This window comes from Clupea harengus, chromosome 9 (genome assembly GCF_900700415.2).
Source record: "Clupea harengus chromosome 9, Ch_v2.0.2, whole genome shotgun sequence".
NCBI lineage: Eukaryota > Metazoa > Chordata > Actinopteri > Clupeiformes > Clupeidae > Clupea > Clupea harengus.
In genome coordinates, this window is record NC_045160.1 from 17,953,641 (window position 1) to 17,981,349 (window position 27,709).

At 46.1% G+C, this 27,709-nt stretch overlaps 2 protein-coding genes across 4 annotated transcripts; one reads left to right on the top strand and one right to left on the bottom strand.

Moving 5' to 3' along the window:
* LOC105897195 (programmed cell death protein 10-A-like) lies at positions 1 to 9,516 on the bottom strand. The gene is made up of 8 exons (XM_012824096.3): positions 9,340 to 9,516; positions 6,147 to 6,326; positions 4,459 to 4,512; positions 3,401 to 3,518; positions 2,086 to 2,212; positions 1,540 to 1,618; positions 1,186 to 1,268; positions 1 to 710 (listed from the first exon to the last, which is right to left on the bottom strand). Exons 2-8 carry the CDS (start codon positions 6,234 to 6,236, stop codon positions 623 to 625), a joined length of 639 nt encoding a protein of 212 aa, XP_012679550.1. The 5' UTR covers positions 6,237 to 6,326; positions 9,340 to 9,516; the 3' UTR covers positions 1 to 622.
* serpini1 (serpin peptidase inhibitor, clade I (neuroserpin), member 1) lies at positions 8,470 to 27,318 on the top strand. 3 transcript variants are annotated; one of them, XM_031573712.2, is made up of 10 exons: positions 8,470 to 8,860; positions 9,773 to 10,017; positions 18,081 to 18,351; positions 18,798 to 19,028; positions 19,650 to 19,844; positions 23,554 to 23,758; positions 24,278 to 24,387; positions 25,553 to 25,639; positions 26,090 to 26,179; positions 26,468 to 27,318. In XM_031573712.2, exons 3-10 carry the CDS (start codon positions 18,096 to 18,098, stop codon positions 26,542 to 26,544), a joined length of 1,251 nt encoding a protein of 416 aa, XP_031429572.1. In that variant the 5' UTR covers positions 8,470 to 8,860; positions 9,773 to 10,017; positions 18,081 to 18,095; the 3' UTR covers positions 26,545 to 27,318. The 3 variants fall into 3 exon arrangements, with proteins under 3 accessions (XP_031429572.1, XP_031429573.1, XP_012679505.1); XM_031573713.2 differs by having other exon boundaries at positions 9,820 to 10,017; XM_012824051.3 differs by lacking the exon at positions 8,470 to 8,860 and having other exon boundaries at positions 9,749 to 10,017.
* Positions 27,319 to 27,709: the final 391 nt, after the last annotated feature.

The following is a 27,709-nucleotide window of genomic DNA, read 5'->3' on the forward strand; positions in this document are numbered from 1 at the left end:
AAAATTTCTGACATACTCAGGCTGTTTATTTGAACAGTTTTGTGACCACACATCAAATTAAATACACTCAACTTGCACCCCTTCCATCTCTGGAGGGGTCAAAAGAAAGGGGGGAGAAAATGGAAAACGTTATTTACAGCATGGTCTAAAGGAATGTTCCATCACGTTCTGTTTTTCTTTTTAAGGCTCTTCATTTTCTGAGTTTGCCGTTCTACTCCGCAGGACCAAGGTGTGGGGGGTGTGGGGGTGGGGGGGGTGTGTGTGTGTGAAGTTAGCGTTCTCTGCAAAAGGCTTTTTACTGACTCAGGTCCATGCTTGTGGAGCCTGATCTGGGAGCAGTCATAGGCCTGTGCACATCATGACACTTTCCTACACACCAGCAGCCCTCACTGATCCTGGACCAGTGGTACTTCATGAACAGAGGGCCCAGTGAATGGGCATTCATATTAACACTGGCCACTCCAGCAAATAAAATTAAAAAAAATAAAAAGAAGAAAAAAAAGCCCCCTCCCCACAAAGCAGTGCCAATATAAATTATACAGCTCATAAAATCTTTACATTGCTCATATAAACGTGATCCTATTCAACATCTCTTTATTAAAATAATAATTAAAAAAAAGTCCTATGCAGTCCTAACAGTTTTGAAGGTCTGGAGTATCAAGTTGGTTTGGTGGATGAGCCTGTTGGCACTGGCAAACACGTTATTTGCCCTGTGAAGACAAAAAGAGTGAGGGGAAAGAGGGATTGGGGAGAATGGAGGAAGAATGTGAGGGGAAAGAGAAAAAGTAAAAGAGAGAGAGGTTAGCACAGAGTGCAAACACAAAGCATATATACATTTTCTTTTCAACATGTAACTCCATAAACACTCTCTGAAACATAAAGGGTGAGTCACTTTTTAAATTCAAAGAGCATATAGATATAAACATAGTTCCATTTCAAACTAACCAAAAGATGCGCCTTAGTCTAAAGGCCATTCACAGTATATAATATATATATATATATATATACACACACTGTTTTGGGATCTGAGCTTGGTGGTGACAAGTTGGTTTATCCCACATAAGACACCACACTGAACTGAGGCGGGGGCAAAACACGCATGAAATTCAAATCTGTAAGAATGGCCCTCAAGATGAACACAAAGATAACAACAACAGGAATAAGGTCAGGAGTGGGGAGACTTACTTTCCGTCTTTGAAGTATGTTTTCAGCGTGTCGCTAAAGCTTTTGGAGTATTTCACAAACTCTTTCTTCTGATGTTCAAGTGCCTGGAAAACACACAGTAAGATTCCTTGCCTCATTACCTCCAAATTCAGTTTTTTTCCCCCCTTTTCTTTTTTTTTTCTAAAAAAAAAGAAAAGAGACCACTTCTGCGTGACTCAAAGTGAGCTGAGGAAGGTAAATTAATTAGGCACGTCAGGTAGTGTGTGAGGCTGGGAGAGTGTCTGAATAGGAATGTTTGAAGGAGAGAGTGTGTGTGTGTGTGTGTGTGTGTGTGTGTGTGTGTGTGTGTGTGTGTGTGTGTGTGTAGTTCCTTACCCTTCTGTTCGGGTACTGATATTTCTTGAAGACAATGTTGACTGTGTCCAATAGCTCCTTAATGGCACTGGCAATATCTCTGGGGAACGCAAGGACAAGGATCAAACACACAGACACACACACACACACACACACACACACACACACACACAGACACACACACACACACAGACAGAGACACACACACTCCAGGCAGAGAAGTCTGCAACTCATTTGCAAATGGAAACTTCTCTTACTCAAAATTCAGTTTTCCAATCCAAACTTTTGGATTTTAAATAGTGACTTACTGCATAAGTTACTTACAGTGTGACTCAGCAACTAAAGATGAAATATAATGAAATTGAAAAATGTGAGCCCAGTATGCAAAACTCTCATTTGCCTCTAAAAGAGAGATGTGGTGACATGGAGAAGGAGAGCGAGAGCGAGAGACAGAGACAGACACAGACACAGACTCTTTTGACTTATTTGTGGTGTGTGTGTGGGTATGTGTGTGTGTGTGTGTGTGTGTGTGTGTCCCTGTGTGCGTGCTTGTACACGGGTACTCACTTGATGGTCTGGAGGAAGCGTACTCTGTCGTTGATCTCATCTGGGATTTTGCTGAGGATGTGTTTCAACGCCCGCGCTCTATCGTTCAGATCCTGGAACTCCTGGTCAGGCCTGTCAATCATGTATTCTGCCAACACACACACACACACAATCAGTCACCAGGGTAACGGCCAAGCTTTCACTCAGTTTCCTTCTTTCTGAGTCCTAGAAGGGCAGAGAGGTCCTGAAGGAAATTGGTATTTGCAGGTCTGCTGAAGCTGTTCAAAGCAGGAGAAGCTACAATTGCAGCACACTGTTGCCTACCTGACAGCTTGCCTGTAAGACTCAACTGGTTGCATACAAAGACACTCACAGCCCTAATACATGGACCTCTAAAACTTAATCATACGACATTACAAACCAACTCCTCATAAAAGCGCTCATGCACGGCATAGTCATGGTCCTATTAATCCCCTGTTCTATTAGTTTCTAACTCGTTCCCCATCTGTCATCATAAACTTTAACCCTCAATGAAGGATTTAACCATAGCACTCTTACATACAACTTCACACATGCATGTGAGCCTCCCACACACACACACACACACACACAGGTTTGTCCAGCACAGGGGGAAAGGATTACAGTGGAGAGAGGCGAGGGGCTGAGATTACGCTGGGAGCAGGACAGCGCGGGATTAATGGCCCAGGTAATTTTAGAATTCAAACACCAGCGCCGGCTCCCGTTTGCCGTGTGTGGCCGTGAATTCATTAGCAACATAAATCTGAAGATGGCATGGAAGAGGAAGAAGAAGAAAAAAAAAGAAAAAAAAAAGAGAGAGCAAGCGAGCGAAAGCTTGGAGGAAAAAAAATACTGTTCAGGTTGAGGAGAAAATTAAATTACAAGCAGAGGGGGAGAAAATCGTGCATTTGCATTTGAGCAGACTTATATGTGATGGAACAGCGCCATCTAGGCGCAGAAGCATGCACATCATCACCATGTCAGTGTTTTGTGTAACAACAAACATCATAGCCTTGAACTTATGCACAATGCCCCGGGTTAGCATCAGCTAAGGTGTGGACCTGGCCAGACTTAATGCCAACGGACAGAACAGGCAGCAGACTACCAGAGAGAAGACAAACAGTGGGACCACAGACTGCATCTTTCAACAACAGCTGATGAGCAGTGAAGGCTAAAAACAATTCAGTAACAACAACAGTAATCAGCATGCTTAACGTGTAGCTCCGTTGATAGTTAATGATAGGGGGCATATAACCACATATAGTCACACGATCACTACTGCACACTGATGGACACGCACACACGCACAGCTTCTCACCTTCGACGTCGTCCGCAGCCATGCGCAGTAAAGACTCTGTGAAGTTGACCTCCATCTTCTTCTTCTCCAGAACCTTCATGATGATGTCCTGCGTGAGGCCTGGGTTCTCTTTCTCTGCCTGCTCAGGGAAGACAGCAGTGAAGCTGGGGTTGGTAACATAACAACACCTTACACAGGAGATCATTTCAACCTTACTGACTGACTGTGTAGTGACATCCACATGACAACAAGGCATTACAACGAGGATCAAGTCAAGTTCTAAAATCCTTCCATGACGATGGTGCGTGTGTGTTAAATGTTGCTGCGTTAAAATGCAAGGCAAATAATCGGAATCAATTAAAAGTAGTCAAATTGAATGAACATTAGGAAATATTGGTAAATTGTTCTCACTCGAATCCATTACAAATTTGCTATCGATTTTACAGCACAAATTCTGTGATTAGACAGAGCGAATAAAATCATTTGATACTTTTTCTAGACAGGTTATTCTTGTACTGCCGTATTTAATTAAGATAATTAAGCTCCAGACTATTTAGAATACTGGACTAAAATAATAACATGTCTGTTCTAGACATCTTGCACCTTCTGTCTCCATCTGAAATGAATGTAACAAGACAGACAGTGCTCCATCTCTTCTCAGGCCCTTTCATGGCAGCACACCCAAAGAGGATTCTCAAGCTTTCCATGAGCAAAAAAAAAATAAGAGACGCATGCTATGTGACAGAACAGAGACAGCCTCAGTAGTAACCATCAGGGACGCATGCTAGCTCCAGACAACCACATATCTGACAGGATGTCAGGAATGACAAACATGTCTGTGCGCACGAGCAGTGGGAGCATGTTCTGCATCAGAACAGCCATTTTGGTACATTCTTTCAATCCACAAAGCATACAAGTAATGCTTAGTGTAGATCACATCAGACACTCAGTAATGGAGCCACTGTGGATTAAGCATAGGTGTATATCAGCTATATTAGCGTGGCTGATATATATTTGTGGTCTTTGTTCCAACTGGGATCTCTACAGTAAGAAGGGATTAAATCACTATGCGCTCTTACCTTTATGAAAGCCGCCCTTAGGGTCTGTGCTGCAGACAGATTCAGATTCTCCAGCTACAGAGAAAGATGGTGGGATGGAGAGAAAGAGGGTGGAGGTGGAGAGAGAGAGAGAATGATAAAAAAATTGTTTCATTAAAGTTCTCATTACTGCTACATATAAACATAATCGTACCATCACACACAGTCTTCATTCCCGATAAAAGCCAGTTCTAAATTCATAGCAGACCTAGTAAATGGGAGTGCATGTGTCTACTACTGTTGTGGGAGAGAGAGGGGGCTCACACTTGTCTAGACAGTAGGACATCTGCATTTTAATTTCATTACGCGTGTGCATTTTAACAGGATTACATATTTGCATGACACTGGTATTATACCCTGGCAATGGATTAGGAGTGAAAATGCAATCTCAGCGGTGCTGCCATCTCTATGTGTCTGACTGTGGTGTCTGTGCTGCCATCTCTATGTGTCTGACTGTGGTGTCTGCCATCTCTATGTGTCTGACTGTGGTGTCTGTGCTGCCATCTCTATGTGTCTGACTGTGGTGTCTGTGTGCTGCCATCTCTATGTGTCTGACTGTGGTGTCTGTGCTGCCATCTCTATGTGTCTGACTGTGGTGTCTGTGCTGCCATCTCTATGTGTCTGACTGTGGTGTCTGTGCTGCCATCTCTATGTGTCTGACTGTGGTGTCTGTGTGCTGCCATCTCTATGTGTCTGACTGGTGTCTGGGAGGGGCAGACGCAGCAGCACGCCTGGGCTTCCTCAGAACAGAGTCATTTACATGAAAGGATATGAGCTAAGCCAATTATCAGGTACTACCTCACCACAAGCCTGACAAACACATCCACTTCTCTCTCACGCGCGCGCACACACACACAGGGCTCCTCACACACAAACAGGGGTCCACACACACACACACACACACACACACACACACACACACACGGCTCCTGCTCATCTGCAGCACTGTGTGGGCTACTCTGACTGCGGTTTGAGGGAAAAGCTTGAAGGCATCGTCTGCTCTCTCACACACACACTGCAGCCTCACAAAACACACGCACACTCATACACACACCTGCTAACCGCAAACACACCACCATCTGAGGCCAACACCATTAACCACACTACGGCTCCTAATCACAGCCGAGGGCCAGAAGGGACACGTCTGCAGAACCCTTTCACCATTCGGGCCTGCTAATCAGTCGGGACTGAAAGCCTCTGTAAGTGTCCTTCACATTCCTGTAGCAGGCTCTTTAAGCCCATGATACTGAAAGCATAGGCCTACTTAATACAGCATCACTGTGAGTTCCCAGCTGAAGGATGCCACAGATCATGCTGAAATAGGAGGGGACTCTTTGCTTAAGTAATCACCCTTCCTGTCAGACCACTGAGAGTACCCAGCGGTGTAACAACTTCTGATAGTATTACCCTGCGGCAAAGTCTGCTGAAATCTCTTCTAATTTCACAAAAGTGTCTTTTGTGATGAATCTTTGGGGTGAGGAGCACAGAAAGCTGCCTTTGAGATTTTAGAGAAACAAAACACCCAACACTACATTCACGTACATATATAGGATTATGTGTGGCGTCAAAACACGTGTACAGTGCCGAGAGATTTCCCCTGTTCTCTCTATATAAGGTCACTGTGTGCCTGACTGTTTGTCAAAGAGGTCCCCCCCTCAAGAGTGTCCTACCTCTCTGAAGACAGGGTACATGACGGCGTAGAGGGTCATGGAGACCATGGAGGTGTTGTCGGCTTCATTCTTCATCTCTTCCATTGTCATCCTTGTGGAGAGGAGCAGGGGATGGAGGCGGATCTCACTCTCTCTCTCTCGGTCTCTGCACCACCCTGAGGGAAGGAGCCTAGACGATGCCTGCCAAAGATAAGAGAACATGGGTGTGAGGTGGATGGGGTGGGGAGTCTCATTTCAATAGTAACTTGCAGCACTCATAAGAGCACCATGAGAAATGCTCTTTAACGGAGGCACACCATTTCAGCAGAAGGACTCGGGGTGCCATCCCGGGGAGGGGGGGGGGACATACAGGTAAGCGTTCCACTATCCCTATGAATGAGCCTTGGACGCCATCGTCCACCATCCCCTTTTATATTGATGCACTTTGCCCTAATACCTGTATCAGGAAGGAGTGTGCTAAGTCACCATGACATATACATCGCCCGGGAACTGTCGTATCTACCAGTGAATCAAAGCACCTTTCACTACCAATTAAGAGATCAGTTTTCACCCACACATAAGTCACTGTGCCCTTAAAAAACAGTGACACATTGACTGAGGCTGAGAAAGCCTGGTATCCCACAGCCGGACACGGCCAGCCCCAGGCTAACGGCAGCCGACCTGGCCTTTGGACCCCGTGTGGGAGAGCATCTTATCTGGATGACATTCACACCGGGCGGCAAGGCGGCGTCACCACACACAGAGCGACCCATTGCTAATGTGGCGCAGTTGGAATTACAGGGAGGCCTGGCCTTCTAAGAGCACGTCCCCAGTGGAGCGGACAAAGGTTGGCAGACAGGAGAGTGACTGACGTTCCGTGACACACCTCTCCTCACTAAAGGGTGAAAAAGACCTCATTCTTGCCACGTCCGTCTCTCCCCTAAATCCTGTCACGCCCCACGTAACAGTGCTCCCATTCATGTTCCGTCACACCACTACCGCCAGCTGACTGACTCTGCTACAGTGCTCCATACCGGGCCAATTACACCAGTGTGTTTAAAGGCCATTCGGAAAAACACTAAACATGTTAGACCTTCAGATTCAAAGTGTACGAGTTTGTGTGTGTGTGTGTGTGTGTGTGTGTGTGTGTGTGTGTGTCTGGTCAGTGGAAACATCACCATTCATTTCATTAGTCTCAAAACCAATAACAGCCAACAATGCTCCTTCAGGAGGCTCACTTCCCCGACATGGTGTATAGACATCTCGTCTCATTAGCTGTTATTTTAGGTCGTTAAAACATACTTGAACGCATAAAATGAAAAGCTTTACTGGCAGGTTATTAAACCTCTTTTTATACCCTCTGGATTCATTGTCCACATTAAGGGCCACTAGCAAGAGGATGGTTGCTCTGGCGCGAGGCCAACAGACAGTTAAACAGAGCCAGAGCGTCATGGACCCCACTCTTCTATCTGTTCCCCACACCTGTGAAAGTCACCACGGTAAAAAAAAGTATTCTGCCGAATCAAAGAACACTACAAATTAAATCTGTTGATACGTCATGCAGATAGACTGGTAGAGCAAGGTGCTAACAGCACCAAGATAATAGGCTTGATTCCTAGGAAGCAAACACAGGCTACTTATTTAAAATGTAGCCTATATCTACACTGCAAGTCATTTTGGATAAAAGATTCTGCTAAATGAAATGTAATGTGTGCCAGGTACACACAAGGGTATTAGTAGATGTGATATGACATCTTTGCTGCATACCGTAATTCACTCTTAAATGATCCAAAAGCTTGTTGAATCATCTATTCAGTGCTGGCATACATGTAGATTCGTAAGTAGATGTCAGACAGTCTACAAACAAATCCCAATAGACATTTCCTGGTTTTCCCTTTAAATTTCTTTCTATGTTATTAGATACAGTTATACTAATAATCCACTTGGTGAAATTGGCATTTCAAGCACTTTTTCTGGCAGCTCTTATAGCATTGACTAAAAAAAATCATGTTAGAGTAGATTGAAGTCTAAATTCTCGAACATATCAACATCAAAAGTATTAAAAGTTTCAGAAGCATCTCCACAAATGAAGACAGAGTAATGGATGGCGTGGAGAGGAATGTTGCAACAATAATGCAAGGTTAAGCCTGCCTTCAGTCCAACGTCAACAGTACATGAGTACGATCCCTTTAAGAGCAACCCGTCCAGTTGTAAGACCTACACAAATTACTATTAAAAAACCTTAACTTGCTTTATCCTTCAGTCGCATTCGTTATCATTTACTTCCACAAACACGGAAATGGCAAGCAATAACTGCCAGCAATAAATAGCAAAAATGAGAGGTTAACAGTTGATAAAATAGCTATATCAAAGGATATCAAACGTAATCGCATTTATTAGCTCACCTGCTGGCTAAACATCAGAAAACGAAACCTATAGGAAACGTCTAGCTAGACAGCTATCTACTTTAGTTAGATGCTAGAAAGTAATTCTTGACGCAGATATCAACAACTTCTATAGTCACAACGTAAGCTCCATTGTTGACAAAAAATGCGAGCCAGAAATAACTTGAATTTATCAGCTCCGTTTGTCAGCTACAAATGTATGCTAGCCCACTACACTAGCCAAACAGAACAACCGGGGTCATTATTATTATGGTTCCATCGGCTGAATGGCAGGCAGACATTGCCTGAAGTTACATTTTGACGGAAATGTATCACCACACCTCACGTTAGGTATATTTCATATTTCGAAATCACTGGTAATTGACGAACAGTGGACAACAACCGCGATGTTAACCTAGCTGAGATAGTTTGGATGGCTACCTATATTTCTTGTCTATTAAGATAGCATGTTGATATGACGTTAGTAATCTCACAGTTTATCGTCCACGATTATTCCGAGTCTCGGCCAAGTAAACCATGGAATGTTGGAGCTAATCTTGGTTGGTGGCAGAAGTTTGCTAACTAGCAGTTACTATTCTGTGAGGTTAGGTAGCTAACGCCTATTCATGGTAGTGAAAGCAATCTAGCTGCCGAGAGCTATTAGAGGATTCATGCTAGCTAGCTAGTTAGCTGAAGAAGTTACTCGTTGAGGGTCCATGGTTAGCTAACTGGGTAGGCAGGTAGTTAAGTTATTATACACTTTGTTTGTATTTTAGTTCACATTGTTAAAAGAGTACATTGGCTAAGTGTTTTGTTGATTTGTAACTTACCTGATTGGAGGCGTCTGTGGTTACCCTTGACTGCTAGCTTCAACCGAAAAACTGTTTTCTTTTATCAAGCTAACTTGCCAGATTGTGGAAGACGGAAGTTTTCTGCATGATTAGAATACGAGTGGCCTGGCCCTCTGTAAACACCAATCAGACAGCGCCATACTTGAAGCTTGTGCGTTGTGAGAGGAAATATTGCCAAATTGTAGTCTTTTATACAGGTGGAGACTGTAAGTAAACACTATTATATCTGATTAGTAAAACTACATGCCCCAGCTAAATTTGTTGGGAACAACTATTGGTGCATTTGGAATAGATTGACAGGTGTTTCAACAAATCACTTTACTGTTACTGATGAGAAAAATACGCTTTATGAATATTACTTTACATGTTTTCTGACCTTTCGTTATCCGAAACATATTTCTTTCATTTACAGCTGAGGATGTTACAACTCAGTCACATGAAAGAATTATTACTCAACAGGAACCACAATGAAAAATAAACTTATGGGGGATGAGAGATAGGAAGGCTAGCCCATAGAGTCTGAGACAACCAATCAACAACTGCAGAGGGACGGACCTGCTGCGAAAATATTAAACTGTGTGAGCAACCTGCCGCGGCAACGGAGAGGACAAGACAGGCAACGCACGCGTAGTACAGCATCACTTCCAATATAATTCGGTAAGATTTAATTTTTTTATCTCAAACATGTGTTGAAATCCCTTATGCTGGTAATGTTTTCAGTTTCATTCACGAGATATTTTGAGGTTGTAATCCATAGAATAATATGCGAGGACTGAAGCAGCTCAAGTGTATTCATTTTATTACCTGAGGATGATTACCGAATGAAAAAAGTAATACCTTATTATTGCCTTATTATTGAAATATTTAGTCATCTCATTCATGTCACAATTTGTCTTTCTTTATACGTGCATCTAGTCTTCATAACAAGACCGAGTCCTACAGTTGTTGGCTTTGAATGCACGTTACATGCACAGATTTTTTTTTTAAAGTAGGCTAGACTAAAAGCCCCTTTTAATTGTATCAATATCTTTCCAAAAGTGTTTTTTAGATATCTTATATTGCTGTTATCAGGTGTATAGCCTATTTCCCAACGCTTCCTCCAATAGAAGCTCAGGCGCGTGCATGGGGCGTTACACTCCAAAGCATCAGCCTACATTAAACAGCGTCGATGAAGAAAAAACAGATCGTATTGTATTTAATTGTTGATTTGTGGAGGAGAGTAGGCATTAATGTTTAAGGTACATTCTAATTAATTGTTTATCTCATCGACTTTACAATGAGAAGATCTTCATCTTAATCTTGATCAATATCATCTATATCCCTCTTCAAAATTCGTCCAAATCCTCCGCGGCAATGTTATAGGTTGCTCAGTGGCCTTGGTGACAATTCTCTGATAGTTTTCAGCATTTGCCTTCCTTTATCAGATCGCCGTATCTGCATTAACTTCATTTCAATAATTCAATGCTTGGAAGTCAAGCAGAGCAACACTGAGCGATACAACTGCAGGATGCAGACCGCATGCGTGCACATCTGGCTGTGTGGGGATTGAGAAAGTGTGCCAAGAGAGGGATGACCGTTTCTTTTTCTTGAAAGCCTGTTTTATACCACTGTAATCCACACTAGTGGATTCTGTGGAATTATATCTCAGAGCCTGTCCCCTGACAGATTGGGAAATAACAGGTTCGTCCTTCAAATGCTGATGCCCGTGGGATTAACATCTAAGTGTGTATGTGTGTGTGTGTGTATGAGAGAGAGAGAGAGAGAGAGAGAGAGAGAGAGAGAGAGAGAGAGAGAGTACTTCCTCTCTCACAGTCTGATATAAAATTACCCAACTATTGGGAATTCCCTCCCAAACACACATACACATGTGAACTCACACACACACACACACACACACACACACACACACACAGTGTGGGTCAGCACCTATCAGCCCAGGTATTGATCTCTGGATTGATTGCTGCAGCGCAGGGGAGGGCAATTTGCTAATTTGCAGGGATGACCGGCAGCTGGAGCTGGAATCCTTCACTCATTATCACCCTCACTGCATCTCCCTCCCCACACCAAAGCCCTCTTCCCATGGTCACTGGGCCACAGAGGGGAGAACAACATGTGGAACAAACATTTGCATTCTCCCGCCTCCCTCTACATCCCCTCTCACCTTTGTGCTGCGTAGAGATTGACTGGCCTTTTTCCTCTATGTTCTCGGTGCGGTTTGAACAGGCACGCAGGTCTTTAATCCACCCACTGACCCTTAAATAGCAGGCGATCCAATTACAGGTGAACTCTGTCATAGCATTCCCACAGCAGGCACCTGAGGTTGTTGAGGGTGTGGGTTATGGGGGGGGGGGGGGGGGGGGTCATTGCCCCACATACTGCCCTCCAATGCTGTGTTTGGACTTGAGGAACCTTGGCAAGCAGGTCTCTGATTGATGTGTGGGATGGGTGTGGCAGAGGCAATCTCTGCTCCCCTCTGGTTGAATGGCTCCTTTCTTTGTGTGGCTGTTAGCAGGGATTAATAACCTGGTGACCCCCTTGGTAGAGGAGTGGCACGGGATTCCTGGAGGAGCTCACATGACCACAGCATCCGGTGCATTACTTAACCAGTGGCTCATTATTTACGCAATAGGGGCAGTGCCTGTTATTACACATAGTGAGCGCTACATAGTTTCTTATGCTTCTGTGTGGAATCTAACAAAAGAAAGGTTTCATTACTGTTGTAAGAGTGTCATTGAATTAGATGGACCACTGACACACTGGCATGCTAGGCCTCCTGACAACAAGCATGAACCATTCCTTTGTACCTTAGAATGGAAGAATGCAGAAACAACACTAATCAGCACCTGACACATTTCTGCCTCTCCATAGGTGTGACATAAGGCATTGCATCATGGGTATTTTCATCCTCAATCCATGATCCTTGAGACCTAATCTGAGAGGGCTGTCGGGTGACAACCTCCACATTCAATTTTGTAAAGCTGGTTATTATTGATTAGCATTTAATTAGGTTTAAAACCCAGGTGGGGGTGTATTTAAGCCATTACCTAGATTTGTATTTGCAGTGGTGCTACGGTTGGGGATGAGTCGGGTGCGGGTAGGGACTTGAGGTCTGGTCTACTGATGGTGTCTGATGAAGGCAGAACAGGCTTGGGGAGCCGAGCGAGTGTTAATGTGTCTCTGTCAGTGCAGGATAAGTCAGCTGATTGTTATTCGCAGCGCTTTCACATTGCATTGACACGCAGCCTGTACTTCCCGTATGTGCTTTCTCTCCCCATCTTTCTTCTCTTTCTCGTTCTCCCTTTTTCTCTGTCTTACACACACAAACACACACACATGCACACAGGCAGCTTTAGGTTGAGCAAATTGTCATATTTCATCAATACAGAATGTCAGTCTAGAGAGAGACAGACTGAGAAAAGAAAGAAAGTGTGTAGGAATCACCCAAACAGACACAAATTGATATAAATACGTGTATTTCTGCATATCCTGATTGGCATGAATTGGTTTACTGACCATGATTTGGTTTCTGCACTGTCAGACTTTATGTTTATGGGGATAATTTAGAACAGCACACCCCCTTTGGCTCTGTGACAAACAAACATGAGAGGATTATATGTGCTTTTATTACGCCCTCTTCTCAAACATGACGAGCGCTAGTGCTGCAAGGATCCAGTCTCTATTCCTCACGGCCCCTTCCAGCAGCCCCCCCCCCCCCCCCCCCCCCACACCTCCTCCATCAGTCGCTCACTCTTCTCCTCCACACCTCCTCCATCAGTCGCTCACTCTTCTCCCCCCCCTCCACACACACCTCCTCCATCAGTCGCTCACTCTTCTCCCCCCCCCCCCACACCATCTCCATCAGTCGCTCACTCTTCTCCTCCACACCTCCTCCATCAGTCGCTCACTCTTCTCCCCCCCCCCCCACACCTCCTCCATCAGTCGCTCACTCTTCTCCTCCACCCTCTTTCTCCGACACAGATTCAAACTCATTATCAATACCTCCCTCCCTAATTTCCTCCCTCCTCTTTTCTCTCATCTTCATCTTTCATCTCTCTCTCCCTCTGTCCCTAAGCTGGGAGATTGCATGTATGTATGTGTATGTAGTTACTCTAAATGTGTTTTTTTTATATATATGTCTGTTTCCTATAAGGTCAGAGAGTAAAGAGGATGTTAGATTTAGCCCAAATGTTAGGTCTGGTTTAACAATACTATCTGTGCTCTTGGCTGTTAAAGAAGAACCAAGAAAATGATGGCATGCACACACACACACACACACACACACACACACACACACACACACACACACACACGCACACACACACAGACCCAGAGTTCATATATTCTTTAGCCCACATAATTGGGTTTGACACCTTTCCACTTGTAAGTTTTTGCAGTCGCTCACAGTTCGTCCCTGTGTGCAACGGCAAGCTTTTGAGATGCTTTAAAGGGCTCTTGCTCGCCTGAAGACTGCAGTCGTCACCCACACCAGAGTGATGCATCAGCTTCCAATTTTATGTCAGCTCACTGGCAATCAAACCCTCTGCTGCCCGCTTTAACTTCTGGGGAACGGGAGCATAGCTGACAGGAGCCTAGCAAACCCTGGCTATCTCCTCCTAAGAGATGAAGTGATGGGTGATGCAGTAAGAGGACGCAAGTGGAGAGAACAAGATATATAGATAGACAGATGGATAGAGAGAGAGAGAGAGAGAGAGCGAGAGAGAGAGAGAGAGAGAGATAGAGAGAGAGATAGAGAGAGAGATAGAGAGAGGGAGAGATCATCATCATGCCAATGTCTTGCTGGATGTTAATTTAGGCGATAAGATATATTTTCTAGTGTAATCTAGTAATCGACTACACTATTAGAGCTACTTATAAACAAAGCGCAGACAAGTTGATTTAGTCTAGGCTGGATAAGCATGTTTGTGAGAGGCTTAATGCAAGAAGGACTGGGGCACAGTGTTGTTTGTGTTTATATGGAGGATGCATAAGCATTGAAAGCATATTTCTCTTCTGACTCCACAGTTCATTGCAGCCATCCCCGTCTCTCCCGTGGTACCTTTTCTGCTCCTTCTCTTCCACCTGTTCTCCACTCAATTCCCTCGACTCCCTTCACTGCCAGCCTCTCCCTTCATATTTCCCCTACTAAGCTCTTGTGTTTCCTTTTTTTTATCTTTCTTTATCTGTGTTCTGTCCTCTCTGCTCTCTGTTCAAGTCCCTCTGTGCCTTCCTTCCCTACCCTTTCTTCTTCTCTTTCCTCCTCCTTCTGTTCTACTTATCTGCCACTTGCTCTATCCTTTCTTTCCCATACATCTCTCTCTCTCTCCCTCTCTCTGGAAGTGGTGTTCTATGGAGGCAGAGTGACATACATCTCTCTCTCTCTCTCTCTCTCTCTCTCTCTCTCTCTTCCTCCCTCTATGGTAGTGGTGTTCTATGGAAGCAGAGGAGCATACATATCTCTCTCTCTTTCTGACTCTCTCTCTCTCTCTCTCCCTCTCTCTGGTAGTGGTGTTGTGTGGAGGCAGAGAGGCTGGTACTCAGCCAGTGCTCAGTAGGGTTGTGTCAGCCCTGAAGTAGAGCATAATTAAACCTGACCGGCACTGGTGGCAGGCCCCCTGTTTCCTCATCACTCCTCTCCCACGTTCCTCGTCTCTCCTCTCCTCTCCTCTTTCCCTCCTCCAGTCACCCATCAAATGGCTCTTTAGCTACCCAACCAGCCCTCCTCTCTACATCTCTCCTTTCTCCACTGCCACTGGAGGTACAGAGAGGTGCTGAGGAGAGGGAAGGGGTGGCAGTGTATCTGTGCTATCTGGGCCGCCCTGTCTGGAGTGAGTGGGGGGGGGTTGATGGATGGGATCGAGATGAGAGAGAAGAAGGTCACAAGAGAACTAGCTGGCATGGTTCTGTTGGCGTGTCTGTGCATATGTGTATACACTCGTGTGTGTGTGTGTGTGTGTGTGTGTTTGTATGTGTGTGTGTGTGGGCTGTTGTGTGTATGTGCGTGTGTATGAGTGTGCTGTGAGAAGCAAAGCGACTGGGAGAGGAAACACAGTCATGAGCACATTTCCGAAAGCAAAGATGGTGTGAGAGTGTCTCTGGTTATGAGAGAAATGTAGAGCACATCCACATCCACTACCCACAGCCCCACCCATCCCCCAATCCCCACCATCATTCCTTTCTTGTCCGCCACCGACAGCTCCCTCCATCTGGCCTCTTCTACCTGCCTCCACACTCCCACTCAGCTCCCTCCATCTTGCCTCTTCTACCTGTCTCCCCACTCCCACTCGGTGAGCAGCAGGCCGTGTTGTCACTGCTGACCTGAGAGAGTGGGCAGCATGGCTCGCGCTCGCTTGGCCTGCGCTGAAGCTCCCTTGGCCAGGGGACTGGAGGCAGATTGGAGCATGGCTGGTGCTGGCGCTCTCTGAGGGGCGATGTGAAATGCCTGCAGATGGAGGCCCAGAGTGAAGCGAGCCTCGGGGGGTCCCCTACGCACACACAGGGAGAGCAGAGGGAAAGTGGGCACTCTCAGGCGACGTGAAGAAAGAGACATCTTTAGCGAGTGTGGGGTGGGGGTTGGTAGCATTCATCAGGGGTGGTTAGATACTTTTAGATTTGGGTCTGAATAGAAGTTTTAGAATGGTGGTTAGATACTTATAGATTTGGAACCGATGCATCCTGAGTGGTGTGTGCGCGTGCGTGTGTGTGTGTCGGGGAGAAGGATGGATTTGGCAGGAAACAGGTAGAAGAAAAATGGAAGAACTGCGATCTTGATTGACTGACGAAGTGCATATGTAACTGATTGGCAGGCGTGGACCAGTGTGGAGAAGATGACACCTCACACCCACACCTTCTGTTTTCATCACAACAACCTGCATGTGTGTGTATGTGTGTGTGTATGTGTTCGTGTGTGTGAGGAATGAGTAATGCTTCAATACTTCTCCACGCAGCGGCTGTGTGATTGACACGGAGGCAGATTTTAGAAGTTGGCTCTCCTGTGATGTTTCTCGGTCTGACTGTGGGAGCGGAGTTGTCAGAGCTCTTTTGGACGCTATTCAGGTCGAGCACAGGCTGACACTCCGCCGCCAGCCAAAACAACAGGAGAAGAAAAGACTATCAGACAGGTCTGATATTTTCAGGTGTGCCCCCTCCTCCTCCTCCTCCTCCTCCTCCTCCTCCTCCCCCACACCGCGGTTTTCCTCTGCTGGTCACGACTGGAAAACATCCAGCCTTGGAAGGAGCCGCTAAACAACAGCTCCTCTTACAGAGCATGGGAGCACCAGGCAGCCCACGTGAGGTGGCACACGTGTCCAGCAACCTGCCTGAACCCTTCCCAAGGACAGAACATTCTAGATATGATATGAGGAACAGAGGTATCTGTAAGCCTTAGAAAGATGAAAGGAACTTTCTAGGCTAAGCTAGGGTGGACAGGTGGCAGTTGACAGGATTTTAATGGCCCATCTATTTTGGTTGCTGTCAGTCCAGTGCTATCATAGATTGTAAGGCAATGAAGTCGTTTTTACAGATCTATGTCTAGCCGTCTACTATTGTTTGCTGCTGTCAGTTCTTTCCTTAATGGCTGTGTCTGGCATTATCATCACAGGTAACATTCACTGCCTTGGGCCCTGACAGATTTTTGTCTCTTACCTATGCAGCACCTGGATGTGTAAGCCACACTACTGTTGCCACGGATCACTAGAGGGAAGTCAGGGAGGGCGGGAAGAGGCCCTGTTAACTGTGGTGCTGATCGGCCACTGAGGTGCAATGGCATTGTAGTCAGCACTGTCAATGGAAGCCCCAGCACTCACTGTACACACAGCGCAGTAAACAAGCAGACGGACAATGGGCTGCAGCTATTGCTGAGGTGTGGACACACAGGGAATGAACACATGCTGGACACGTGCCTGTACACACACGCACACACACATGTACACATCCTGCTGCCCCCCCCCCCCCCCCTCCCCCTGCAGCTCAAAAACACGCATAGCAGAGCACACGCTCCTGTTTGCTTTGTTTGTGCAGAAAACAATGTTGCCAGGCAACGGGCACAGGAGCAGAGAGATGGAGTGCTGGTGTGTGAAAAGGTGTCTTTGTGCGTATGTGTGTGTGTATGTGTGTGTGTGTGTGTGTGTATGCACGTGTTCTCATGCGCTAGTGTGTGTATGCGGGACAGGGGGAGAGTAAAGATCAGTAATGCTGAACCAGTCAAAGGGGGGTGGTGCTGTGGGTAATGTGTTTGAGGCGGTGGGAGGGGAGAGGATGTTGGAGGAGGAGAGCTCGGGAGGAGCCTGCTCAATCATTCATGGCACACACGCTGGGTGAGGCTGCAGATTCACTGATGCCAGAGCTCAGTCACAGACCCACAAACCGCTGAGCCACACACCATTACGGGCACTTTCACAACCGCCCCCAAAATGACAGAGACATTGTGGAGGGCATTACCCTTGATAAGGTAGCTGTATAGCAATACAGACATTGTGGAGGCCATTATCGTTGTGAAGATTGCTTGTTAGATATGGGGTACCAGGCTCGGGATAATTTATGGTTGTAGATGGATTTGTTTTTCTGCTACTGTTTTCTCCTTCATTCACCCCTACCCCAAGTAACACACTCTCTTTCTGTGTCCCTCTCTCTCTCTCTCTTTCTCACTCTCACTCTCACTCTCTCTTTCTCTCTCTCTCTCTCTCTTTCTCACTCTCTCTGTCTCTTTCCCTCTCCCCTCTTAGAGCCCCCTTGTTCAGATGATGCTTCCTCTTGGACTCCTGCCTCTGCTCTTGCTGTGGGGGTCTGGTTGTCGGGCAACGGACGTTCCCGAGGATGTGACCGCCGAGTTCTCTGTCAGACTGTACCACCAGCTGCAGGCCACGGGGGGAGACGACAACATCATCTTCTCCCCCCTGAGCGTGGCGCTGGGCCTGGGCATGGTGCAGCTGGGGGCCAGAGGAGGCTCCTTGGCGGAGATCCGACAGGCCATGGGCTACAGCCACTTCAGAGACGGTATGGCACACACACACACACACACCAGTCATCAAACAAACACACAAACACACACACACACACACCAGTCATCAAACAAACACACACACACACACACACAAACAAGCAACACTACCACCTCCAGCAGCTATGTACGTTGGTGTACATGGATATAGGTGTACATTGATCGTTTGCAGTACCCATCTGCACAGCTTGTTTTGGAGTCCCTGTTTCCATGACATTTGCTTTACATTAATTCATGTAATTTCATCAATAAGTATTAAGTATGTCATAGGTTGCATATCAGTGACTTCATTTTTAAAGATATTTTCTATTTTGTTCATGTCCTTTCGTCATGACAACCAAAACCATTTGGTTTCTGCATGGCCTGTTGCTACGAACCAAACGGCACTCCCTCACCCACCCTTTATGTATTTCTCTATCCATCCATCCATCCTCTCCTCCAGACGAGGAGCTCTCCCTCCTGCGGAACCTGACCCAGGCGCTGTCGGTCCGTGAGGAGCAGTACGTGCTGAAGCTGGCCAACTCCCTCTTCCTGCAGCAGGGCGTCCACTTCAACCCCGACTTCCTCCACCTCATGAAGAAATACTTCCGGGCCGAGGTCCAGACGGTGGACTTCGGGGAGTCGGCAGCTGTGGCCGAGCGCATCAACAGCTGGGTGGAGAACCACACCGAGAGTGAGTAGAGTAGAGGAGGCAGCTCAGACAGCAACTGACTCTGGATCAGATGTGACCGGGTCTGGTGTCGGACAAGTCCATATCAGGTCTAGGCCAGAGCTGATGTACTGTCAGCTGCTGTGTGGGTGGGGCGGCATCATCTCAGAGAATGATGGGCAAAAAAGACCTTTCAGTCAAGGGAAAGCACTGACCTTTCCACCATTAGAAAACAAATCAAGGACATCAGACTTGATCAGGACATTCACAAAACCTGATCTTGTAGAAAATAAAATTGCTTTTTTAAAAGCGAATATCTCCTCCAAATGGAAAGCAGCCCTGAGCTGGCTCTCTCGTTCTGGTAGGCCTAAATTAATTTCCTAATTTCCTCTCCGATATCCTAAAAATTGGGGGATTATCCTCGTTTTTCCCTCAGTCAGAGAAATCCTGGGATTTCTCTAAATGAGAAAGATGCTTAGAGGGAGTGAGAGATGAATATGAATTCCACCTGGTTAAATCTCCACACACACACACACCCACACACACACACACACACACACACCCCCACACACACACACACACACACACACACACACGCTGATGCTTTGCATTAGTGTCTTATTAACGTCTCTCTGGTGTATGCAGGCAAAATCCGGGAGCTCCTGTCGGCGGACGACTTCAGCAGCGTGACGCGGCTGACGCTGGTCAACGCCATCTACTTCCGGGGCAGCTGGAAGAACCAGTTCAGACCGGAGAACACACGCACCTTCTCCTTCAGCAAGGATGACGGCAGCGAGGTCCAGACCCTCATGATGTACCAGCAAGGAGACTTCTACTACGGTGGGTGCAGGGGAGAAGTCTGGGAGGTGGAGGGGAGGACGGAGACAGCAGGGATGACCACCTGGCTGTCTCTTGAGATGGGAAGGGGAATGTCAGTACAAAAGAATGGAATAATGGGAGGGAGAGGTGTTACCAGACAAGTCAAAAGGTGGCAAACATATGGTTTGAAGAATTCTTCTTGAGGGGAGGAGAGGAGGGTGGAATGAAAGTGAATATGAATGTGATAAAAAAAGATTGAATGTGTAGTATGCAACCTAGAAATTGTAAATCGTTGGGAAACAGTAGTGATTTGGAAAAAATGGCAGATGCTACTCTGGAGTGGAATGATGTGCCAGAGACGGCCAGTGCCCAGAACATTCAGAATATGGGATGAAGACGTTGAAGACCCAATGCCCTGATTTGACATCATGTTTATTTATAAGCAAAAAAAAGCATGGGTTGTGCTCGCTCAAGTGCTTAACGTCAGGAGCGGTCGCTCATTAAATTTGCATCGTTGGTTAACTTTGTTGAATGCACAAAACGCAGTGTAGCAATTTCCATTTCCCCTCCAGGATGATTGTAGATGCATAGTAGCGGTAGGTAGAGAGGTTTCACCACAGCTTCAGGCATTGTGTACTAAACTGTTCTTAACAATGCAACTCTGGGAGCCATATGACTTGCTGGAATCATATCAGTGTTACCACAAGGGAAAAGTGTTTTTGGTGTTCAGGGGGCAGATAAATTACAAGAGGAGGAGGAGCCCATAGGGATGATTGATAGCCGTTACTCACTCCACTTTCGCTTTGTAGGAGATTTAAACCCTCTTTACCTGACCGATATGTCACACGCTCCGGCGTAGTAAAACATCCCATCTCCTCCCCATTCTCCTCTATTTCACGAGTAGCTCTAAGCTCACATTACCCCTAATACCCTAGGGAAATTGGTTACCCTAACCCTAACCCTAACCCTAGGGTGTTAGGAGACATCGCTCACACGTGATCTCCACCATAGGCATCCCAGGACCACGGCCAGCTACCAAGCCACACATGCATATAATCAGCACTCTAAATCAAGCATTTAGAGAGAGAGAATGATGGAGATAGAGACTATGTGAATTGGTGTGTGTGTGTGTGTGTGTATGTCTTTGTGTGTGTGTCTGTGTCTGTGTCTGTGTGTGTGCAGAAAGATGGAGCGACATAATTGTGTTGTAGTCTTGCCCTGGTGATAGTCATCGAGGCATGGAAGAGAGGGCCTGCAGACACATCATATATCACTGCCGCTTCATTTGCATCAGCGCTCTGCCCAAAGTCAGAGGCAAAAGAAATCAGACAACATATTTTGGTGCCCTTTTTATAGCAGTGTGAATATGTGAATTTGTATGTGGATGTGCGTATGTGTTCACTCTGACACATTCTCTCACAGCAATTCACACACATTCACTCACACACCCTTCCACAGCAGTGTGTGTGTGTGTGTGTGTGTGTGCGTGTGCGTGTGCGTGTGCGTGTGCGTGTGCATGTGCGTGTGCGTGTGTGTGTGCGTGTGTGTGTGCGTGCGTGTGTGTGTGTGTGTGTGTGTGTGTGTGCGCGCGCGTGTGTGTGCGTGTGTTTGGGTGTGTGTTTGTATAGTCATGTTTTCCTTGCCACACTCTGATCCTCCCATTTGTTTTCTCCCCTGTCTGCTTGTAAGCCACCTGGCAGCTGAGGGCTGCAGCATCCACATCAGCAGTGGGTGATGTGGAGTTGAGGTGGAGTGCCTGTGTACTAGAAGCACTACAGAGCCAAACCAGGCTCTAGATGAGCTCTCTCTCTCTCTCTCTCTCTCTCTTTCTTTCTCTCTCTCTCTATCTCTCCCTTTCTCTCTCTCTCTCTCCCTCTTTCTCTCTCCCTCTCTCCCTCTTTCTCTCTCTGTCTCTCTCCCTCTTTTTTTCTCTCTCTCTCTCTCTCCCTCTTTCTCTCTCTCTTGTTCTCTGGCTTCTCTCATTCCCCTGTTTCTTTGTTTTAGCACTCTGTCTTTTGCCACAAAACATGAAAGCTTGCAAATTCTCTCCTGCTGTGTGGACTCCTACACACACCCTGTCCTACATTCATCACCACAATAAGGAGCTGGATTCTCACACAGCTAGCACATACCCCACACAGTCACTCACAGGCACACACACCACATGTTCACATCACACACCACACACCACACACCACGCATAGCTCAGTCACACCACACACATTCGTCCGCCCCCTCTCTGCTAGAAATCTTCAAAATATCCCTTACCCATCCCTATTGATTTTGTTCCTATAGACATGTGCTGCCCTCACACACATATAGTGAACACCACACAAACACACACACACACACATAGTGAACACCACACAAACTCACACCCACTCACACACACATATAGTGAACACCACACAAACTCACACCCACTCACACACAAACACACACACACATAGTGAACACCACACAAACTCACACCCACTCACACACACACACACTCACACACATAGTGAACACCACACAAACTCACACCCACTCACACCCACTCACACACACATATAGTGAACACCACACAAACTCACACCCACTCACACACAAACTCACACACACACATAGTGAACACCACACAAACTCACACACACACATAGTGAACACCACACAAACTCAAACTCACACACATAGTGAACACCACACAACCTCACACTCACACACATAGTGATCACCACACAAACTCACACCCACTCACACACACACACACACACACACACATAGTGAACACCACACAAACTCACACTCACTCACACACACACCCATAGTGAACACCACACAAACTCAAACTCACACACATAGTGAACACCACACAAACTCACACCCACTCACACTCACACACACACATAGTGAACACCACACAAACTCACATTCACACACACACACACCCATATTCACCACACCACCTCACTCACACACATAGTGAACACCACACCACCTCACTCACACACATAGTGAACACCACACAAACTCACACTCACTCACACACACACACACCCATAGTGAACACCACACAAACACACACACATAGTGAACACCACACAAACTCACACCCACTCACACACATAGTGAACACCACACAAACTCACACACACTCACACACACACACTCACACACATAGTGAACACCACACAAACTCACACACACACATAGTGAACACCACACAAACTCACACACACACACATAGTGAACACCACACAAACTCACACTCACTCACTCACACACATAGTGAACACCACACAAACTCACACCCACTCACACCCACACCCATAGTGAACACCACACAACCTCACACTTACACACATAGTGATCACCACACAAACTCACACCCACACACACACACACACACACATAGTGAACACCACACAAACTCACACTCACACACACACACACACACACACACACATAGTAGACACCACACTCACACACACTCACACACATAGTGAACACCACACAAACTCACTCACACACATAGTGAACACCACACAAACTCTCCCCAGCTCATTTGGACTCACACACTCTCACTCTCAGACTAGCGATACTCTCCACCCTCACGCATGTCCTCAATGTCTCATCATTGCCCTGCTGTCCTATTGTAACCTCTAGTCTGTGTCGCACACTTACACACTCCCTCCACACCGCCTCCAACCCCTCAGTGGGCTACTAAAACCACCCTCTCCCTCTACAGGAGAGTTCAGTGACGGCAGCACAGAAGCTGGAGGTGTGTACCAGGTGCTGGAGATGCCCTACGAAGGTGAAGACATGGGCATGATGATTGTGCTGCCCAGGCAGGAGGTGCCACTGGCAACCCTGGAGCCCATCATCAAAGCCCCTCTGCTGGAGGAGTGGGCCAACAATGTCAAGAGGCAGAAGGTGGAGGTCTACCTGCCTAGGTAGGATTGCCAAGAAAGAGTGGCTACCAGTGTGGAATGGCTGCATATATGAGGCTAATGCTGTAGTTCAGATTACAAACTAAGAAATAACTCCATGTTCCTCCTCTAGTTTAGGGAATGCAGAATGCTATATGAAAGAGAACTCTGTTGACCTGAATCTCAATTCACTCACCCACTCACCCACTCTCACAACCATCTTGTTAGTGCACTTAGCTTAAGGCAAAAGAAGAAACTGTACTATTAAAATTCCATTGAGAATAGCACTGCCTGCCTGCCTGCCTACAGTTTGGTGCATTGGTTCCTGTAATTTGTTGTTTGGAACATGGTTTTGACTGTTTGATAGGTTGAGGTTTCTGTGTTGGTGTGTGTGTGTGTGTGTGTGTGTGTGTGTGTGTGTGTGTGTGTGTGTGTGTGTGTGTGTGTGTGTGTGATTGTGTGTCTGTGTGTGTGTGTGTGTGTGGGGTGTGTGTGTGTGTGTGTGTGTGTGTGTGTGTGTGTGTGTGTGTGTGTGTGTGGCAGGTTCAAGGTGGAGCAGAAGATTGACCTGCGGGACACACTGCAGGAGTTGGGCATCAAGAACATTTTCACCAAGGATGCAGACCTCTCTGGCATAACCACTGACATGGCCGGTAGCTATCAACAAACACACATGCAGCCCACATAAACTCTCTATGTCATACACACACAGACACACACACACACACACACACACACACACACACACACACACACACACACACACACACACACACACACACACACACACAGACACAGACACACACAGACACACACACACACACACACACACACACACACACACACACACACACACACACACACACACACACACACACACACACACACACACACACACACACACACACACCACTATGCTCTCCAACTCTACCAAACTAAATTCACTGCACTGAGTATTTGGTCAGTGCAGAAGGGGCGAAGTGACAGTTTAATTACAGGAAATGCCAGCAGCTTGCTTCCTGCAGTGCCACGCTGCAAGTCTGGTTCACGCCTGATACCTCAGCTAAAAATAACTGCCTGATAGCTTTTATCTGCTGTGGCTCTGGTCCTCTCACCCGTTTCCCCCCAGCTTCACTGGCCCACCACAGGGTAGGGTCTAATGATAGGCTCCCTCCAAAGGTTAGGCGATGATGGAATAGAAAGAGAAGTCTAGCTAAAGGAAATCTGAGCTCACATGCTATGAGACAGTTTTGTATATCCTTTATGATGCATGGGACAATCAAAATGAAAAATGAATAGAGGCAATTTAAAAAGACATACAAAATTATTCTAGATTGTCTTATATGCTATCTACTCGCCAAGCAATGCCCTGTTTCCCCGTTTAATGGCTCTTTGATCAAAAAAGTGACTGATAAGCAGAAGGGATGGATTGAACTGTCCAATCAAACATGCTTGTTCTGGGGTTGTCCTGGTGAGCTACCTCCTCAGTCAGTCAGACTGATGGGACTCTTTAAAAACACACGCACGTATGAACGCCCACACGCGCACACACACACACACACACACACACACACACACACACACACACTAACACATTCACAGGCACCACACACACGTACCACGTACACACACACACTAACACACACACACACACACACACACACACACACACACACACACTAACACATTCACAGGCATCACACATGCCTGTTTTGTTAATTACATCTGATAAAGCATCAGCTGCCAGGACAGCTTCCCTACTCTCCATCTGTTCTTCTCTTCTTCCTCTTCATGGTGCTGACCTATTGGCTGCCTCAGATGGGAAGGATCTGTTCATCGGGAAGGCTGTGCAGAAGGCGTACCTGGAGGTGTCAGAGGAGGGGGCTGAGGGTGCTGCAGGATCAGGTGAACGCCTCACTTTAATCTGCCATCCTTGATAATCACCTCCCTTCCTACTCTAAACGTGCATATAGATATTACACTGTCTGTCTGTCTGTCTGTCTTTCTTTCTCTCACTTTATTGCTCACCCATGTCTCGCTTGGCCTTTTCATCTCAGCCCACTTAGCCATTAGCGTTCTCTTTGCATTCTCTTGCGTCTCAACTCTTCCCATGCTCACTTACCCTGTCTGTTGTCTTGCTGTGCAACACTGTCGTTTGACTATTTATAGCTGCTGAATTCTTCATAGATAGCAGCAAATGCTAACAGTGCCCCCTCCTGTTAACTGTTTGCTATGGTATGTGTGTGGGGTATGTGAGGGGTGTGTTCTACATAGCACAGAGGGGCATGTGAGACGTGTTAGACGTGTGGTCTTTTACTGAGGAGGAGTCTTACTGATAATATGTCCATCCTGCAGGTATGATTGCGCTCACAAGGAATCTAGTGCTATACCCCCAGGTTATGGCAGACCACCCCTTCTTCTTCATCATTAGAAGCAGAAAGACAGGTAAGGGCTTCGGTACATACGCACACACACAAAGCAATTGCCTTTGCCACCTAGAAACACATAACACATGCTTGTATAACTGAGGCAGTGACAGTTTTTTCTACCTGAACTCAAGGTACCGCTTACCTTGCCAATTAACTTCTCCCCCGGGGACTCGTGTAGAGAACATTTCTCCACTTTGAACTAACAATGTTCCAGAAAAGAAAAGAAAAGAAAGAACATTTCACTTAAAAAAACAGCTCTAAGGTTAGTCCTATTCTTCTTAATCTTCCTGTTTTTTTTTTCCAGGGTCCATTATTTTCATGGGTAGAGTCTTGAGCCCTGAAGTCATCGAATCCAGCATTCAGGACTTCGACGCCGTCTAATCTTCATGGCCTATTCCTCTGGCATAAAGTCCCTAACACCTTGATTGTGTTCGTACTGTCTCAGAGTCTCAGAGCCTCAAAAGCACTCCACCTCACAGCACAGTAGTCTCACCGTCATCACTCGCCATGGTTTTATAACCTTATGACAACGCATACAATATTATCCATAACATGATAAAAACTGATGTGTTTTGATACTGCAAGATTTAACCACTTGGGAAATGGAGAGTGCTAGAAATATATGGATGAGGTGAAGGTCAGCGTGACCTTGAGCAGCGGGGGAGCAGGACACAAACAATACATCCATGGGTTAACCTCCATTTCTGTGTTTCTGTAGGAGCCCTATAGGCCAGGCACACACATACTCTGCTACAATTCATCTTTTCTTGTATATTTGCTACTGTGTCACGTAGAGGACGTAGATATTTATTGTGAAATTATTAAAAAACAGATGTGAGCAGTATTCTATTTAATCACTTTTGGAATCTTTAATTAAATTGATTCTCTCTCTCTCTCTCTCTTTCTCTTTCTCTCTCTCACTCTCTCTCTCTTCTTCTTCTCTCTATATCTTTCATACTTCCTGAGGTTATTGCTTTTAGTACAGTTAAACTGAGATATATGCCTTATAAGTTTCTGATTGAGCAGATGTGTACAGGTCAGTAAGGAGGTTATCGTGCCAGTGTGGCATTTCATGTACAGGGAATTTTAAAAAGAGCATATAACACCAGCTGTATTCACTCTTTTGAGAAATAAACACGAATGTGTTGACACCCATTTTGTCGTTGTGGTGATTGTCACAAAAAATGAAATACAATTTATTTGTTTTATCTATGCATACCAAATCTGAATCTGAAATGCCACCTGATAATTTAAAATGCTGAGAGTCAGTTTTATAGGATCATGACCAGATTTATGCTAATAACACTGATCTATTGTGAACGCAGGATTTTAATCCAATGAATGCAGCAATAATGAAACTTGATTGCGGTGCCATCACACTATATTGATTTAGGACTCATGTTGCGCCAGAGGGTAGTTAAAGGTTAGTTGGTGTGGGTGATGATGAAGCTGTGGCCCCAGTAGTTTAAGGCCTACGTCTTAAGAGAACAGTCTAGCGGGCGGTGATAGGGAGTTCGGCGACTGATACTGCATGCAATTGGAATAG

Coding starts and splice junctions, on each gene's coding strand:
- LOC105897195 (XM_012824096.3), bottom strand. CDS start 6,236: ATGACAATGGAAGAGATGAAGAATGAAGCCGACAACACCTCCATGGTC. Junction 2,213..3,400: donor GGCTGCGGACGACGTCGAAG/GTGAGAAGCTGT, acceptor GTGTGTTGGCAG/AATACATGATTGACAGGCCT. Junction 1,269..1,539: donor ATCAGTACCCGAACAGAAGG/GTAAGGAACTAC, acceptor TGTGTTTTCCAG/GCACTTGAACATCAGAAGAA.
- serpini1 (XM_031573712.2), top strand. CDS start 18,096: ATGATGCTTCCTCTTGGACTCCTGCCTCTGCTCTTGCTGTGGGGGTCT. Junction 23,759..24,277: donor GTGGAGGTCTACCTGCCTAG/GTAGGATTGCCA, acceptor TGTGTGTGGCAG/GTTCAAGGTGGAGCAGAAGA. Junction 24,388..25,552: donor CATAACCACTGACATGGCCG/GTAGCTATCAAC, acceptor TGGCTGCCTCAG/ATGGGAAGGATCTGTTCATC.